The sequence below is a fragment of the Podarcis liolepis genome, assembly GCF_965112155.1.
Source record: "Podarcis liolepis genome assembly, chromosome: 3".
Taxonomy (NCBI): Eukaryota; Metazoa; Chordata; class Lepidosauria; order Squamata; family Lacertidae; genus Podarcis; species Podarcis liolepis.
This window is the reverse complement of record NC_139557.1, coordinates 860694-878910: the sequence shown is the minus strand read 5'-3', so window position 1 is coordinate 878910 and position 18217 is coordinate 860694. Positions and strand designations below refer to the sequence as shown.

Sequence of the window (18217 nt, the reverse complement as noted above, 5' to 3'; positions counted from 1 at the left end):
TTAGAAATTTCCCTGCTTCCCTTATTCTCCAGTTAAGCAGTTGGCAGCCTTGTATAGCTGAGCCATTTAGTATTTGACAGATAGTAAAAATCAGCCGTGCATTATTTACCCATATAGTTTTCATTGAAAACATCACAAAGCGATGAGGCATGGTAATTCCTGGTTAATAAGAAATGGTCTTTCTCTGCCATCTGATTGGCCCCTTGCAGGTTTCACTCAGAAAATCTAGTTGTGGTCATTTATCTCTAATTTTCTTTTCTTTTTTATTTTTTAAGGATCCCATGTTGTCTTCCAGTGTGAAAGCACCTCAGAGACCCACTATCCAACTTTGACTATAGCATGGAGGCAGGTGGACAGCCTGCTCAGATCTCTCTGAAACAATTGATTTGCTTCGCTTCAATATTAAATCCACTCAAGACTTCAAATTTTGTTCTGTATTGTACAGTTACAGTTTCTGCAAACTGACTAGATAGTGGGTCTTTGTGTGGCTTTCTGCACTGTCCTATCTTGTGTTCTCTACTCCCTTTATTTAGGAGCAATCAGTGCACTTGTCAAGGTATCTCTTGATGTGGTGCAGCACTAGGCACACAAAGACCTACTACTGATTGTACTGTTTCACCTGCTTAGTTGTGCTCTTGGGATGTTGCACCTTGTATTTCCTTTGTTGATTTGTGGTTTGCTGATCTCTCATGTATGATTCTGGACACAGTGACTGGGCTATTGAACCGAAAAGGAACAGAGATGGAATAAAACTTGGTGTGCTTCTTATGCACTTTACACTTCCACTGTATCTGCTGGCTTTCAGATCTTAAAACTCTTTTGTCTGACTCAAACACCAACTTGTCTGTAACATGCTTCTTTATATGGATTTTGAGAAAAGTTTCTCTCTCTCTCTCTCAGCCCACTTTATTACGTGTTAAAGTAGAGAGCAAACCTATTTTGGTGGGCATTGTTTTTTATGTGGTCCGATTTTAGATTCTGGGTGAAAAGAGATGTGGGGAAAGGTCTCTCTTCTGTTGCTCCCCCTGCTCCTGACAACACCATTAGCAGCCTGATGGGCTTAGAGCTCCTAGGCTTGGCTCATCCCTTGCCAGGTGCATCAGTGCTGATCCTTTGGGTGATGCTGGGTGGGGGGAGCAGCAGGGGAGGGAGGGCCCAGTCAGCTACTGGGTGGGGGGCAATTTTCTAGGCCCCATTGTGTTCCCAGGGATGTCAGAAGGAGCACGACAGGACCCCCAGGGCCTTTCTGTCGGCTGCTCCTCTTCCCTTGCCAACCCAACTTCCCATGCAGCATGGCGGGCTGCGGAGAGACCCCCGGACACCCCGGCACCAACGCTATTTGCCCAGGTTTTCCATCTGAAAGCTGATTGGGGCAGCGAGCGGCTTGAAGCATGGAGATTATTAGGAGCCTGGCGCAGTTGGGAGAATAAGCGGAGCACCTCTCTGTGCCACGGCTCCCCTCCAACTTGCCCACTCGCAACGGCTCTTCCTGGAGAAAAACAAAATGCCTCTGTGATTCAGTGACACATACTTACACGTGATGTGTAGTGGAACCCTGAGAAATAGCAAGCTATTTCCTTTTAGCATTCTATAGCTACCCTTAATGCCAAAGTTAACTATCTGTAACAATAAAACATGGTATTATTGTTGTCCCATACTGAATATTTTATAGATCTGCAATTGGCCTCTGGCAATTTCCTAGTCAATGACACTGTCAAAATGAGATTCCTACTGAGAGCTTACATTATTATTATTATTATTATTATTATTATTATTATTATTATTCCTGCATCAGTTTAATATCAGTTGAAGTTCACTGTTTCTGCCTCTCCCTTTGAAGGGGAGGATAGGATGAAAAGATAGATCTAGAATAGAGGCAGTCTGACAGAATGGCCCTATTCACCAAGTTTACTACATATCCGCAAGTGATTGGATCCCCAGTTTTAGGGGAATTTCCATTTAGATTGGTCATTTTAAGACATAATTAAGCTAACATGTGGCAGAGTAGTATTTTGGTTGTAATTCTTTAGTGATTTAAATATGTTATTTTCTATCATGCATACCACTTCAGTAATTTAACTTCTTTAAGATTATGTCTTGGGGAAAGCTAGTATTTTTTTAAAGGATGACAATTTTGTAAGGCAATTAATTGAGGTAAGACAATTTCTTAGAATTTGAGAGTGCAAGCAACAATTGTGGTGTGTGCAATCTGACATGTTTACAGTTTGGATATGCAAAACTTAGGTGGTACTATCAAAAAGTGTTAATTTCATTAACTCAGAAGTATTTTGTTCAGCATTCTAACAGTGTAATCCTGGAAAAGAGTTCCTTTTAAGTTTGTTTAGGGTTCTCACCTAAATAAAATGAATGTTATGTACTCTTAATAGACTTTTATCAAAGAGAGAAAGAAAGAAAAAGAAAGAAAGAAAGAAAGAAAGAAAGAAGATTCCTGTATATACTTTTATCAAGTAACAGATTGAACAGATTGTAGGGAGGGTTTTATGTGCAATACAGGAAAGTTATGTGCCTCAATAAATTATGAATGGGTTTTCTCTTACTTGTGTTTTCCTGTGATCGTATCTCAAAGAATCAACTTATCAATATTGATCGCTGCAAGTGGCTCAGTGTTCAGCTGGTTTCCCATCCCGTCTTTCTGCTTGATAGTGGACATTTAGCAAGTGTTTTGATGCTACATCAATAAAAATGCTAATTGTGCAGTATTGCGTCCTCTTCTCACAAATTGTGATTGCGGCTTAGCAACTTTCAGCCAAAACATCCCTGATGGGCTCTTCTGGAAATGTTTCTAGTCCAGCTCTCCAGCCCACATGGTGACTTGACAGGGGCTGGAGCTCTCTGTTTATACCATCTCAATCACAAAGTTCATCAAGCCCTTGGCAGACCTCAAACACGGCTGTTGCCATTTTTGCTAACCTGAACTTAGCCACATACAAGGGTTCAGACAAAATCTGAGTTTCCAGTAACTTCTGAAAGGGTTTTGTTTTCTGTTTTTTATTTGTTGGCTAATCATTCATAAACTGATGATCAAACCAATTTAGTTGCTGGATGAATTATCTTTGAAAAGTCCTGAATTGCAGGGCGAGATTAAAGAACCTCTTCATGCCAACTGTTAGAAGAAAAGCGAAAATCATAAAGCTTTTAAATCCATATACTGTATTGAGTAGAGTTTTTAAACTTCTGCACCCCAGAGAGCAGTAGCTTAACAATTGCCTATTTACAAATGCATATCAGTTCCAAAAGCTTCTAGGTATTGGATGCCTCTGCTCTTCAAACCAAAAGCCAAACATTCTGGCAGACAGGCTAAGCTTTTAGGTGTGCATCCATTGGGCTCTCTGAACTGTAGGTCTTTCGCTTTAAAGACGAATGGCTTTGTTCTTGCAGATTTCTTATGGGTACCTGTTACTGTTATGTCTACCTGCTTGTGCAACAGAATAAGCTTTCCCTCCTCGCCTTGCCTCCTTGCACTCCCAAAATCTCCCTCTGAGGCAGGTTTTGGTAGTCTGCTTTTTAGGTGCGGTGGGGTGAGAATGAGAGGAGAATTAGCCAAAGAATAGGATGCCCATAAAGGTCTCACAAATGGGGGGAATTAGGAATTGAGGGTTCTTGACTAAACCTAGAAATTACAATCCAGCCTAATTAGGAGTTCTGGAGAACTGAAAAGATTGTTCCTGATTTTGTGGATATTTTGGATGGGCATCTAAGCAGCTAGAAAACTACCATTTATATTTTTTAATAGTTCAACATAAAATGAATGAACCACACCATCAAATTGTGTAACAGTATATACCAGGACATGAGGCTTTGTGCTCCTTCTATGCAATCCAACCATAAACTGATGTCAATCGGCCTGTTACAAGAATGCTGACAGACGTATGATTTGTAGTGGTATTTTGGGCTGCCACAACATGCTGCTGCTTTACAGTACAATCTTGCACATGTGTCCTCTTGGATCAGTTGGGTTTGCTTCCATTTAAAGGTGCATTTTGACTGCAATTCTTTACACACCTGAGAGCAAGATCCTCTAAACTCGACGAGTCTTAAGTCTAAGGACACATAAATAGGGTTGTGTTCCTTTTATTAGCTATCTTAAATGCTTACATATTATAGTGTTGTATGCTGCCTTAATAACTTTTTTCTTCTTGGGTTCTATAGTATTTGAAATAATGTTTAGTTTCTCACCATGCAAACATAGCATATGCTGTGCATGAGATAATGGTTATTTGTTTTTTTTGAAAACTGGAAATAACTATGCAAAAATACTTTATTAAAGAGACACACAAAGTTATAGGCTTGTGTATGATTTCTTTTCCATTACGGTTAGCCTAATTGAATTTATCTCAGGGCATGGAGAGCTATTGTGCTAGGGTGGTTCAGTGGTCAAACTAGGAGGGTCAGATTGAGTTGTGTCTCTAGAGAGGGTGAGCCGTCTCTGCCAGGAGAGTCCAGGGGGTTTCTTCCAGCTCCCATCCGGCCCAGCCAGCATGACCTGTTGTCGGGACAGCAGTGTGCTCAAATGTGCACTCAGCGACTGATGGCTCAATTCTAACCATGAAAGCCCTCTTGAATTCAGTGGTGCCTACTCCCAGGGGAGTGGAGCTAGGATTGCACCCAAAGATACCAACTCTTTCAACAAAACAACTCTGAAGGCCCCATTTCTTCATGCACCGGTGGGTTTAATTTAATTGGTTAATTGTTTGGCGTCAATATGTTAGACCTTTCTAAGATTTAGAAAACTTGGGTTATGGAAGAGGTACCTTAAAGGGTCATGGAAAGCCTGATGATTCCCCTACAATTTGGTTCCACTATCCTTTGAAACAGAAATGGAAAATGTTTCTAGTAGCAATTATACTGGGAAAAGTTGGAAGGTATTCAACTTGTTTTAGAGGGGGTTTGCATCCCCCCCCCCCAGCTCAGGTTTGCAGCGTGGAGGTTCTTACGGAGCCAATATGGCCGGCTATTACCTTGGGCTGTGGCCAAACCTGGATGGAGACAGCTTGCCCTCCATTGCCCAGGCTGAGGTAACCTCGCATGTTTATTGCAATGGGTCTCTGAAAATGGTTCCAAAAAGTTTGGCTGGATTAGGGCAGCACGAGGGCTTTGTGGGGTTTCCTGGTTTCCAGTCCAGCCCATGCCCAAGCCTGGCTGTGAAGTCTCAAATGGCTTGAGACCAGATCACCTTCTCCCCCAAGATCCCTACCTTAAGATCTTCTTTGAGCCACTGCCAAGTGCGGCTGCCATGAAGGGGGCCTTCTCTGTGAGGGCATCTGTGGTGATAAATAGTTTGAACTACCGTTTAACGTGCTGTGTAATCTTGTTGCTTTGTGATATTGTTATTTTCATTGTAATCTATGGTTTTATGTTTGTGTGCCACCCAGACGACATTGGGCAACCTTACGCCAATGGTAAAGAAATGTTCTGGGCTGGGCAATATCTGGTTTTCAATGTCACGATATATCACCAGCTAAACATCATGATATTTGGATATATCACAATGTCTGAAATAAGGCTGGAACTATGTAGAGGTGACTGTGGTAATAATGCCACGGAAAACTGCCACTACTTATGGGTCTAACTCTAAAACGGATAAATTTTTACTTACCTTTAACATATTGTTAAAATGGTTATGTTATAGTGCTACTGTACTGATAATGTTTAAATTAACACATTTTCTCTAAAATTAAAGCTATAGAAGTAATTCTGTAGCCTAGATATCAAAGGGAGATTGTTTCCTAAAAAATTAATTACACTACTAAACAAGAAAAAAAGCCAGTTCACAATCACTGTCACACGTTTAGATACAGTTGTACCTTGGGTTACATACACTTCAGTTTACAGATGCTTCAGGTTACAGACTCCTCTAACCCAGAAATAGTGCTTCAGCTTAATAGCTTTGCTTCAGGATGAGAACAGAAATCGTGGTCTGGCAGTGCAGCGGCAGTGGGAGGCCCCATTAGCTAAAATGGTGCTTCAGGTTAAGAACAGTTTCAGGTTAAGAACAGACCTCCAGAACGAATAAAGTACTTAACCCGAGGTACCACTGTATTCAAATATATATCACTATTGAGTCTTAGTTGGACGTGTGCAGCCCACAACACCAGTTATTAGATTGTTTGTTAATTTTCTTTTCTAAACCAGGCCAAAATAGAAAGAATGGAATGGATGAATTTTAACAGAACAAAAAATTGCTAAACACAATTTATATTTTTAGTGCCAGGGGAATTTGCATTTCTTATATAAGCCAAGCCAAAACAGAAAGAATGGATTGAATTTTACAAAATTAAAAAATAGTAAACAAAAAAATATATTTTTGCAAGGAAAATTTGATGCATTTAATTATATGAAGATTTACTCAACGATAGTGTTCTTCATCTGTAACATTACAGATTTCCAGAGAATATATTAATGTTAATAGATTAGTTATTAATAATAACAAGTGTGTGAGAAAGCAAATGAGCAAGGGGAGAATTGAGAGGAGTTCTAGGGAAGGGAGGAGGGTCTGGAGGAGAGAAGGAGGAACCTAACGAGGGAGACACACACACAATTGCACAAAGAGACACAAACACAAAAGAGGGAAGTAGGCAAAGCAGCATTTTTTCCCCTTTTAATTTGAAGCAACTACAGAGCATGTTTCTCTGCAGTTTCCTAGGCACAGGGGAGGCAGCGGAGGAGGCGGGGAGCTGCTTTAAAATGTTTTTTTGTAATATTATTTTTTATTAGTTTTCAAATTTTAACAAATCCATCCAAATTATTTAAATTTAATATATTTTTCAAAAAATAATTAGGTTTCCGGCTCCTGTTGCAATCATATGTCCAGTACATTCCTGATGTTACCGCTTCATTCTTCTTCTTTAATCACCTTCTCAACCTTCTACTAGTTTTAATCCATTTTCACAGCCAGCGGATTTGTTACCTTGCAATCAGTGCCATTGTTTTTTCCAAAACTTGCATAGCCCTTCCAGCATTCTGATCTTGAACCTGGTGTGTAAAGATGATTCATTGCTCTCACCCTTTGTCCATTCACATTCCTCTGCTCTGCTCAAGGTCTTACTGGGCTCTAAATAACGCCCCAACAGATGGCTGCTCTTTAGGCCCCAGTTAGAGAACAAAGTCACATAAACTCCTGCTAGATATAATTAGCAGTCCTTCATTTTATCAAATTAGTCTCTTGTCCACTCCAGTCCAAAGATAATTTCAGTATTGTCTATTTCAACCTCGGTTGGAATGAGAAGGTACCGTATATACCCGAGTATAAGCCGACTCGAATATAAGCCGAGGCACCTAATTTCACCACAGAAAACTGGGAAAAATTATTGCCTCGAGCATAAGCCGGTTCAGCACGCCACATACCTCCTGGTGGGCCGGAGTGCGTGCGTGCGTGCATGCATGCACACACGGCAGAGGGGGCTTCTCTCCCCCCCAGCCCCCCCTGTCCCCCTGCCTACCCAGGGTGCTGCCGAGAGGCAGAGGCTGGTGGTGGCGGCAGCAGTGGAGGAAGAACAAGCAGCCCAAAAGGGCTGCTTTCAGGCTGCTCGTTCCTCCTCTGCTACCACCGACAGCGGCAAAGGCGGTGGAGGAGGAAGCAGCAGCCCGAAAGGACCCTCACTCAAGTATAAGGAGAGCCAGTGTGGTGTAGTGGTTAAGAGCGGTGGACTCGTAATCTGGGGAACCGGGTTCGCTTCCCCGCTCCTCCGCATGCAGCTGCTGGGTGACCTTGGGCTAGTCACACTTCTCTGAAGTCTCTCAGCCCCACTCTCCTCACAGAGTGTTTGTTGTGGGGGAGGAAGGGAAAGGAGAATGTGAGCCGCTTTGAGACTCCTGAAGGGGAGTGAAAGGCGGGATATCAAATCCAAACTCCTCCTCTTCTTCTTCTTCTTCTTCTTCTTCTAAGCCGAGGGGGGCTTTTTCAGCAAAAAAATGTGCTGGAAGAGTCAGCTTATACTCGAGTATATACGGTATATAAAATCATTGTGAAGCTCTTTGTAGAGCATAAATCAGTGTTTCCCCTTTCCTCCCTCAGTATCAGACAGAACAACACAGTGACTGCACACAATTCTTTCCTTTTTGCAGGGCAGGTCAAGAAAGAAAAAGACCATTTAGGAATCATCATAACAGACATTGCCTTGCCTTCCACTCCCGTTCTGGCTGCTGCAAGGATTTTCGTGCTTGTAAAAAGTCATTCAACCACCTTCACAGCTCAAGTCCAGTCCTTTTGGCAGCTGATTAGTTGCAGCCCATTGCCAAATGCCGTTTCAGGAGCGCCCATTAATTAAAGCCCATATTCCAACTTCTTGAGCAACTGAGCATAGCTTATGCCAGAGGCAGAGGTCCGTCCATGGCAGGGCCACCCTTCCCAGGTCGCACCCCTTCTGCCTTTCAAGCTGGCAGGTACAGGCTTAAGCGGCACCGTGGGATGCCGTGCGTCCCCAGAAGCCCCTGAGGAGCATTGCCAGGAATTTTACCTCATTTTTACCTCCATTTTACTGGCTTCCCCCTGCCCAGACAGCTACACTGTCCCAGAGGGCAGCAGAGCTTGACTCCCATGACCATGATGTCAGGCCAGAAACCTACTTTAAAGTTAATAGGAACTGAGAGAGGCTGGGTTAATTTTTTTATTAAAAAAACGAATGTGTTCTGCTCCTTCACAAAAACGTGTGCACACAAACACAGGGGTGGGGAGGGAGGGAGGGAGACAGAGGCAGACAATTGCACACCCACCATCAACAAGCCCAGCAGGGAAAGAGGGAAGCAGCTCTTACGTTGGAGCAGCGTCTTTTTCCGTTTCGCCTCTCGGCCTTTTGGCTATGATCATGTGTATGACCTGTTCTTATCAGTTTAATATGTGATATGTTGAGGACTATATATTAAATGGCATTTTGGAGCTAGGGAAGTTTTTAAATGACTGATGTTTTAATGTATTTTTAATCTCCTGTTGTAAGCCGCCCAGAGTGGCTGGGGTATAAGTAATAAATTATTATTATTATTATTATTATTATTATTATTATTATTATTATTATTACCCCAGTTGATATTTTTATGTGAGAACAGGAGGAGAAAAGGGGCTCCAGATTCCAGAAGCCACCTCCCAGCCTGGTGCCTGCCTTTCAGCAAGAGCCTGGCGTCTCTGAGAGAGGGAAGTTCCCACTTGCAGGCTGCTCAGCTCCGCCTGTCAGGAGACAGAGCCCTCGGGAAGAGTTAGGCTGCGCGCACACACACAAAACAGTGGTACCTCGGTTTAAGAACAGTCCAGTTTACAAACTATTCGGTATAAGAACTCCGCAAAACCAAAAGTAGTGTCCCAGTTTGCGAACTTTACCTCAGTCTACAAACGGAATCTGAACGGTGGAAGGGCACCAGCGGCGGGAGGCCTCATTAGGGAAAGCGCGCCTCTGTTTAAGAATGGACTTCCGGAACGGATTAAGTTTGTAATCTGAGGTACCACTGTATCTCCAAGGACGATTTGTGTTTGAGGAGGCAGGCAAGGGAGACAGAGAACTAAGCCAGAGAATTACCCTGCAGCGCGCACACGATTTCTCAAAGAGCGATTTTTGCACAGAAGAGCAGCTGAGGCAGAGTTCACAATTGCAACAGCTGCACAGGACAGGAAGAAGCATCGGCTGCCCAATTTTTGCAACAACATGCTTTTTGACTATCACACACAAGCACACACATGATTCACAATAGATTGCCAGGTTATTCTTTAAAAAATGGTTATCACAATTTGCTCTTAATATAAGACAAGGTGTTGATATATTGATATAGGCCCTGCCCCACTGTGTAGGAAGGAGAGGGGCAAGTCATCCTCTTCTGCCATGTCTCACCAAACAGATTCTAACGTTCGCATCGCCACATGAAGGCTCCTGGAAGCTCTTCTCCAGGCCTTTGCTGTGTGAAGAGCAGTGCTGCATTCTGTGCTTCTTCTGCCCAGGGCGGAGAGGCTTTTCCCGCTCTCCTGTCCCGGGACTGGTGAGAGGCCCACAGGCTGCTCATGGAGGAACTCTGCCGCAAGCCACGGACTGCGCAGGGTGGGGCTTCCTACCCAGCTATTTCAAAGCCAGGTTTCTTCTTCACGTTTATCGAAAGATTTATTCCCCTGAGACCGTTCCCTGTCTATTTTTTGCTTGGTATTAAGTTGGCACTTGGGCTCAAAGTGACTCAGACGCTTTCCTCCCCCAGGGTGTGCAGATCTCCAGAGTCTTGACACAATGCAGCCCATGGAAAGAAAGAGGCAGGGCTACATACACGAGCTGATCCAGACGGAAGAAAAATACATGGAAGACCTTCAGCTTGTCTTAGAGGTGAGATTTGCCTGAACACAAAAGGTAGTGATAAAAGTATTGTCTTGAAAAGGACCCCTGACAGTTAAGTCCAGTTGCAGACGACTCTGGGGTTGCAGCGCTCGTCTCGCTTTACAGGCTGAGGGAGCTGGCGTTTGTCCGCAGACAGTTTTTCCGGGTCATGTGGCCAGCATGACTAAGCCACTTCTGGCGAACCAGAGCAGCGCACGGAAACGCCATTTACCTTCCTGCCGGAGTGGTACCTATTTATCTATTTGCACTTTTTGGCGTGCTGTCGAACTGCTAGGTTGGCAGCAGCAGGGACTGAGCAACGGGAGCTCACCCTGTTGCAGGGATTCGAACCGCCAACCTTCTGATTGGCAAGCCCAAGAGGCTCAGTGGTTTAGACCTTGAATCCCTATTAGAAGACCATTAAGACCTTTTTTCTCAAATGAAAGCTGTGCAAAAGCTTTAACACAAGTTCACAGACTGCACCTTCCTACAACAGGCCTTCAGCTGCAGCTTTTCTTTCTGTTTCCCCTGATGCTCAAAGAATGTCAGGCAGTCCCTGAGACAGGATCTCAATTCAGGGATCTGTCACAAGAAAAGTACCACTGCTTAATATATGTTGGCGACATGAGTTACTAGGATCTTTAGATATCTTGTGGTCTCTAAGGAGATCACGCATAGCAGACTTGATCTGTGGAAACCTTTTGATCCTGCTCTTATTTTCTGATCACCTCAATTAGCCTAAGTGTTTTGGAAGAAATATCTGGTAGCAAAGAAACAATAATGTTAAGAACAAAGGAAAACTGAAGTTTTGTGACTAATGTGAGTTATCAAACAGTTCTTAATTTGAGATGGGAACATCATGCTGTATTTAAAATTCATTTTCCCTCCTTGTATCTTTCTGAATGTAGGTTTTCCAGAAACAAATGACTGAAGCAGGCTGCCTCTCAGAAGCAGAAATGGGATTAATTTTTGTTAATTGGAAGGAGCTCATCATGTCTAATGCAAAGTTACTGAAGTAAGTGCTACTACTCCTTTATTAATTTTTGTGGTTTTAGCTGTTTCAGTCCAAATAAACAAGAAATAACCGTTGAGGCTACAGTCTACACCCAGTTACATGGGAATAGGCATTACTGAACTCAATGGGACTTACGTCTGTGTAGACATGTGTAGCACTGTGCGTAAATCAAATTTGGCCTTAATATTTTTTTCTTAGAACCATTCAGAAGGACTAGGGAGATTGACAAATATGTTGTCTGCACTGTCCTCTATGGGGTCTCAGAAGCATTTTCCAGCCCTGCTATTTGAGAAATCAAAGGTGCTGGGGATTGAACGTGTCCAGAGGAGGGCAACCAAAATGGTCAAAGGTCTGGAAACGATGCCTTATGAGGAACGGCTAAGGGAGCTGGGCATGTTTAGCCTGGAGAAGAGGAGGTTAAGGGGTGATATGATAGCCATGTTCAAATATATAAAAGGATGTCACCTAGAGGAGGGAGAAAGGTTGTTTTCTGCTGCTCCAGAGAAGCGGACACGGAGCAATGGATCCAAACTATAAGAAAGAAGATTCCACCTAAACATTAGGAAGAACTTCCTGACAGTAAGAGCTGTTCGACAGTGGAATTTGCTGCCAATGAGTGTGGTGGAGTCTCCTTCTTTGGAGGTCTTTAAGCAAAATAAATTAAGCACATGTGCATTGCATTGAATCCCCGCGACGGGGTGAGCTCCCGTTGCTCGGTCCCTGCTCTTGCCAACCTAGCAGTTTGAAAGCACACAGTGCAAGTAGATAAATAGGTACCACCCCGGCGGGAAGGTAAACGGCGTTTCCGTGCGCTGCTCTGGTTCGCCAGAAGTAGCTTAGTCATGCTGGCCTGTTGTGGTTCTGGACTGTCAGGAGTTAACACTCCAGGACCGTTCTTATCGACTGGGTGCACTGCCCACATGATCCTGGTTGTTTCCTTTGATCTGTGCTCTGTGGGGCTGAGCTCTCTCTGGAGAGCAGTCTGTCTGAGAGCTTTAGCAAGGTCCTTTCGTTTTTTGTTAAGAGGCAAAAACCTGCGAACATGCAGCTAGATTCTGTAGGTTATCTTTTCTGTTTTGAATGCTACTAAATAAAGAGTTTTAGATTAGAAGCCTGGTGTCAAGCTGAGTTATTGGGGACACCACGTTGACACAGACAAGCCATTTTATGCTGCGTGTGAACTCTGCTATTATTCGGCAACTGAGGAGAGTGGCAGCGTGCGGAGTGGAAGCGTGTGGGCGCCATTGGAAGTTTGTTGGAGTGGCAATAAATCTAATTTATTGCAGGGCCATTGCAGACTCAGTGGGTCAAAAGATATACGACCCAACAAACTTTAACATGGCCACGTGACCCGGAAGCTGTACGCCGGCTTCCTTGGCCAATAAAGTGATATGAGCGCTGCAACCCTAGAGTCGTCCACGACGGGACCTAACGGTCAGGGGTCCCTTTACCTTTACCTGCAGGGAAAGCAGAAATCTGGGCTTTTGAAAAGGCCTTTTGAAAATGCTTGTTTACACTGTGACAGTGGATTGCCTTGCTAGGTGTATCAATCTATAAATGCCACAACCAAATAGGAATTGGGTTAGCAGTTCCTGTGTTCTTGGATATGTCCAGCCTTCCTTTGATGGTTCATTGTCAGACAGTAATTTAGGTCGTGACCATGTGATCTCCAGGTTCTGAATGAGCTCCTGGGTGAGATAGCAAGATCCACTTGCTTCATATTCTCAACAGAGTTGACCCTGCCACATGGGGTCTCCGTGTGACAGTAACTGCTGAGCCTCTCCTTAGCTTGTTCCTATTGAAAGCTCTGGATTCAAACTGCTTCCTTGTCGTTTTGTTTTCTTCCAGAGCCCTGCGTGTGCGTAAGAAGATGGGGGGTGAAAAAATGCCTGTGCAGATGATTGGTGACATTCTGGCTGCTGAACTGTCTCAAATGCAAGCCTATATCCGGTTTTGCAGCTGCCAGCTTAACGGCGCTGCCCTGCTGCAGCAGAAAACAGATGAAGAACCAGAGTTCAAAGAATTTATGAAAGTACAGTATACTACGCAGTAGCTTCCTAATTCAATCGTGTCTCTTTTCTCTCCATGAGGGTGTGGCAGATGTAACACGAGCTCTCCAGTAGCCACATCCAGCAAATCAGGGGTTAACCTTGGGAACGGGCTCTTCCTCCCCACAAACATTTCCTTTGTACAGTATATCACACCAGTCTCTGCCCAGGCGTTTAGGTAAAAGTGCCCCTTGGCTGCATGCTCACTTGACTCTCAGCCAGTTTCTCTGCCACGCTGTCAAACCTCAACTCTCCTTGTTCTTTGAATAGGTCTGACTGTGGCTGCAAGGAGTCTCCACAAATGGAAAGGCTCCTTGGGAGGAGTGGGGATCTTGCAGAATCTCCCACTGGAGTACAAAGGAGAGCAGATCTCCCCTTCCCCCACAGCCCCCTGTCCCTAATGCTGTTCCAGAGAGGTCACCAACCCTGCAGAGCAGATTTCTGAGGGAGGAAGGAGGATCAGGAGAAAATGCTGCCCCCTCCCTGGGTGGAAAGACCTCTCTACTAGAACTCCACTCATGTAAGGGTTTTGCTTCCCTTGGGAAATGCTGCCGTGAATGGAGTCTTGTTCTGGCTCTGCAACAGAGGTTTTCCTTTTTCTAACGGAGCAGCCTGAGATAGGTCACACTCTCCCCCTTAATATTCTCCATCCAGACAACAGACACTCAAGGGGCTGCTGTTTCATAAAAGATAACAAACTGAAGCTTGTACAACTGCTTGCACATTGTAAAGCCCTCTGTCAATGTTGATCAGTAGCAATAATGCAGTCTCTCAAAAATACCGGTTTACCTTGTAGAAATTGGCTTCGGATCCTCGCTGTAAAGGAATGCCACTCTCCAGCTTCCTGTTGAAACCTATGCAAAGAATCACTCGCTACCCTCTTCTCATAAAGAGTGTGAGTATCAGCATAATTGTTCTCTGAAGCACTGAGGGAGGGGTCCTTTGGGAGGAAGGGTGGGATAGAAATTAAATGAACTAACTTGATTGACAGTATTGTGTGAGAACAAGCAGAGGACTGCACGTGTATTTATTTTAAAAAATCAGGAAAACTGCTCATATTGGTGTGGATAAGACCTCAGTTGGATCCCCATAAGGGACAGCTGCCTCTTCCTGCCTTTCAGGGGGTTGGACTGCTTGATCCTCAGGGTCCCTTCCAACTCTAGGATTCTATAGCTCTCTCCGCCCCGCCCCCGCCCCCCATTGAACTAATACTGCACTTTTCTTTGTCTGTTTTTTCCAACCAGATTCTGGAAAATTCCCCTGAAACTCACCCAGATCACCATAATCTGAAGCTGGCTCTTGAGCGGGCTGAGGAGCTGTGTTCCCAGGTGAATGAGGGAGTGCGAGAAAAGGAGAATTCAGACAGGCTTGAATGGATCCAGTCCCACGTTCAGTGTGAGGGCCTTGCTGAGGTAACTGTCTGGAGTGGGAAGGACTGGATAAAAAGGAGGAAATAGGTGCTGGGAAATCATTATTATGGGCTCTTGGTAGAAGTGGCCCTGTTGGTGGCAGTTCAACAGGTACAGACCAACAGCGTACATTAAGGGTAGCAAAATGGCTTTGGTTTTGAGTAGAATCTTCTCTCTGAAGTTGAGAAGTCATTGCTTTGGTTTTCTCTTCCTTTTAGCAACTGATTTTTAACTCCCTGACCAATTGCTTGGGACCAAGGAAGCTTTTGCACAGTGGCAAACTCTATAAGACAAAAAGCAACAAAGAACTATATGGATTCCTCTTCAGTGACTTCCTGCTTCTCACCTACATGGTCAAGCAGTTTGTATCTACAGGGTCAGATAAATTGTTCAACCCAAAATCAAATACTCAGTTCAAAATTTACAAAACGGTGAGTAAATTAAAGCATCATTTGGAAAGGGAAGGAGTGGGATGTTTTCTTTTAATAGAAATAATACAGTGGTGCCTCGCAAGACGAAATTAATTCGTTCCGCAAGTCTCTTCGTCTTGCGAGTTTTTCGTCTTGCGATGCACGGTTTCCCATAGGAATGCATTGAAAATCAATTAATGCGTTCCTAGGGAAACCGCCTTCAGACCAGGTCCGGGGACAGTCTGTCCCCGGACCTCTTCTGAAGGCTGGGGGGGGGGACAAGGGCTTTTCTTCCCACCCCCAGCATTTTAAAAAAACTCCGGGACAGCGGAGGACTTCTCCGCTGTCCGGGCGATCTTAAAATGCTGGCGGGGGGCATTTTAAAATCGCCCCGACAGCGGAGGACTTCTCCACTGTCCGGGGCGATTTAAAAGCCCCTGGGAAGGCAGGCAGGGGGGACAAAGTCTTTGCTCCCCCTGCCTGCCTTCAAAAGGTGTCCCCGTGGCGGCGGGAGGTGTCCCCTGCCCCCCGCCCGGCTTCGGAGCACCGGGAGAAGCGATCTCCCCGCAGCCCCTTGCTTCAAAAGGTCCAGGGGCAGCGGGAAGCGAAGCGCTTCTTCCCCGCTTCCCCCGGACGTCTTTTGCAGCAAGGGGCTGCAGGGAGATCGCTATCTCCCCGCAGCCCCTTGCTTCAAAAGAGGTCCGGGGGCAGCGGGAAGCAAAGCGCTTCTTCCCCGCTGCCCCCGGACGTCTTTTGCAGCAAGGGGCTGCGGGGAGATCGCTATCTCCCCGCAGCCCCTTGCTTCAAAAGAGAAGACCCGCTGTCCCCGGGGCAAGCTTCGTTTTGCGAAGCAAGCCCATAGGGAAATTCGTCTTGCGAGGCAACTCGAAAACGAAAAAACCTTTCGTTTTGCGAGTTTTTCGTCTCGCGAGGCGTTCGTCTTGCGGGGTACCACTGTAACCTCTTTACTATTTAATAGACTTCCTTGATCTACTAGGATGCTGAAGTTAACTGTATAATTTCAGTCTCCTATCAGTACTAATTTTGAATGTTTACACTACTGTCAGTAGGGACAGATCTTCTATAATTAGTGAGTGAAGGACTTTCTTTGGATTTTTTAAAAAAAGCATCTTAGCATTGGTTAGACAAAATCTTGGCTTTTCTCCTGAAAAATGGAAATTGCCACTGCCTCCTACATAGCTCATGTAGGAAATATCCTTTAGATAGCACATCTTAATTTGTATTAATTTAATCAACAGCCCTTGTATGGGCTGGTTCATTTCTGCAAGTCCATCATGCCAATGAGTGGTAAATGCGACTAAAAGTATGGCAAGGACTTACAGTGGAAAATAGAGTGTTTGCCTCCTAAATACCACTTAATCAACTAATTGGTTGGGGAAATCAGATGAACTTTTAATCAACTAAAAAGGTGCTCTGGGTTTGTTCTTAAAAAAACAAGTAACCAGAGTTTATAAAAAACTGCAGATGGTGAGCAAGCACCATATCCCAATTCTCTCTCTCATATGAGGGTTTCCCTCTTCTATGATGATGCCTATGATGAAACATGCATACATCCTCTGGGAGCAAAATATGATTCTGGTGTCAAAACATTTTACCAGTATGTGAATGTATACAAATTTAATCAACATGGAATCAATTAATCTGTAGTTCACTAATTGATCAGGTTGTATCCCTATGGGAGTTTCTCAGGGAAGTTCCATAGACATGAGTCTTCTCTTCCCAGCTGGAGAAAGTTTATTTTCTGTTGCAAAAATGTGTTACATCAGAATTTGCACCAAATAGTTGTTTTAGTAGTTCAGTATCCAGTGCTGGTCTCAAAGTAAGGAGATGAAGATTGGACAAAATTATAATGGAGAAAGGTTTTGCCGTCACCCAGGACTATACCTTTCTGTGTTGTGTCCATCCGCTCATTTTCCTTGTTAGCCAAGGGATTTCCTTTTCCCTGCACAATTCTGAGGGTGAAGGCAGACTTACTGATAGATGATCAATATTTGCATCTTATCATTTGATAAACTGTCTGTATTACCCTGTCCACCAAGGGATATACAGTATCTTCTCCTCTTGATTGTTCTGATTGGGTGTGGTAAAAAAATCCATACTAATAGGCTGGACAACCAGATTGCCAACTGAAGATGATATTCACCCTCTGTGTATGCCCAGCCCCATAGGAAATAAGTTCCCTTAAAGATCTGGGGCCTCTTCCCCAGTGTAGCAGAGGGCTCTCTCTCATAGTGGTCTTAGCTGCAGTGGTCGCTTCGGACACAATTTAATTATAATTTCGTTTCAGCCTGTCCAAGTGTGTTTTTTTAAACTACCTCTGTGTTTCTTTCAGCCTGTTTTTCTTAATGAAGTCCTGGTGAAACTGCCGACTGACCCTTCCAGTGAAGAGCCAGTTTTCCACATCTCCCACATTGATAGAGTATACACATTAAAAACAGACAACATCAATGAAAGGTGAGCTCAGAGAATGTTCATCTCGCTTTGTTTTTGTGGTTCTTATTTTTGTAAAAAATTAAAATAAAATAATACTCACTTCCGCAGAACTGCCTGGGTCCAGAAAATTAAAGGAGCATCAGAACATTATATTGAAACGGAAAAGAAGAAACATGAAAAGGCTTACCAAGGTGCTGAACGTTGGTTGATGGGAACTTGAAGGAACAGGCTGTACCACAGACACCGCTGGATTCTGGTGTGAATGCAAGCCCGCTTCCTGGGCTTCTTGGGGACATCTCCTGGCCTGAATCTAAATGCCACATATTCCTATTCCCACATCACATTTTCAGGCTTCTTGACACGTGGGCACATTCCTAAAATAAGCCTTTGGCTTACAAGTGGCATGAAGGGGTTTTGAGTTGCAAGACAGTTGTGCTGTGGAAAGGATTCCGTTTACACAATGAAGGAATGTTGGTGAAACTGAACATGGAAAGTTTGTATTTCATGTGTCTACACTTCTACCTTGCCCAGGCAAATTTATACAAATTACAGGCGGATCCTGCTTCCTCCAGGATAC

The 18217-nt window shown here is 44.2% G+C and overlaps 1 protein-coding gene across 17 annotated transcripts in view; it reads left to right on the top strand.

Moving 5' to 3' along the window:
- Positions 1–18217, top strand: part of ITSN2 (intersectin 2) — an 83137-nt gene that overhangs the window by 59755 nt on the left and 5165 nt on the right. For 10 of the 17 annotated variants that reach the window (XM_083495035.1, XM_083495030.1, XM_083495023.1 and 7 more), the window contains 8 exons: positions 10192–10313; positions 11213–11319; positions 13168–13351; positions 14164–14262; positions 14612–14779; positions 14995–15207; positions 17540–17661; positions 17749–17831. In XM_083495035.1, coding sequence (XP_083351161.1) covers positions 10192–10313; positions 11213–11319; positions 13168–13351; positions 14164–14262; positions 14612–14779; positions 14995–15207; positions 17540–17661; positions 17749–17831 — 1098 coding nt within the window. Of the gene's footprint in view, positions 1–275; positions 4302–10191; positions 10314–11212; positions 11320–13167; positions 13352–14163; positions 14263–14611; positions 14780–14994; positions 15208–17539; positions 17662–17748; positions 17832–18217 lie in introns of those variants that run through there. The other 7 variants (XM_083495027.1, XM_083495028.1, XM_083495029.1 and 4 more) reach the window with 2 other exon arrangements.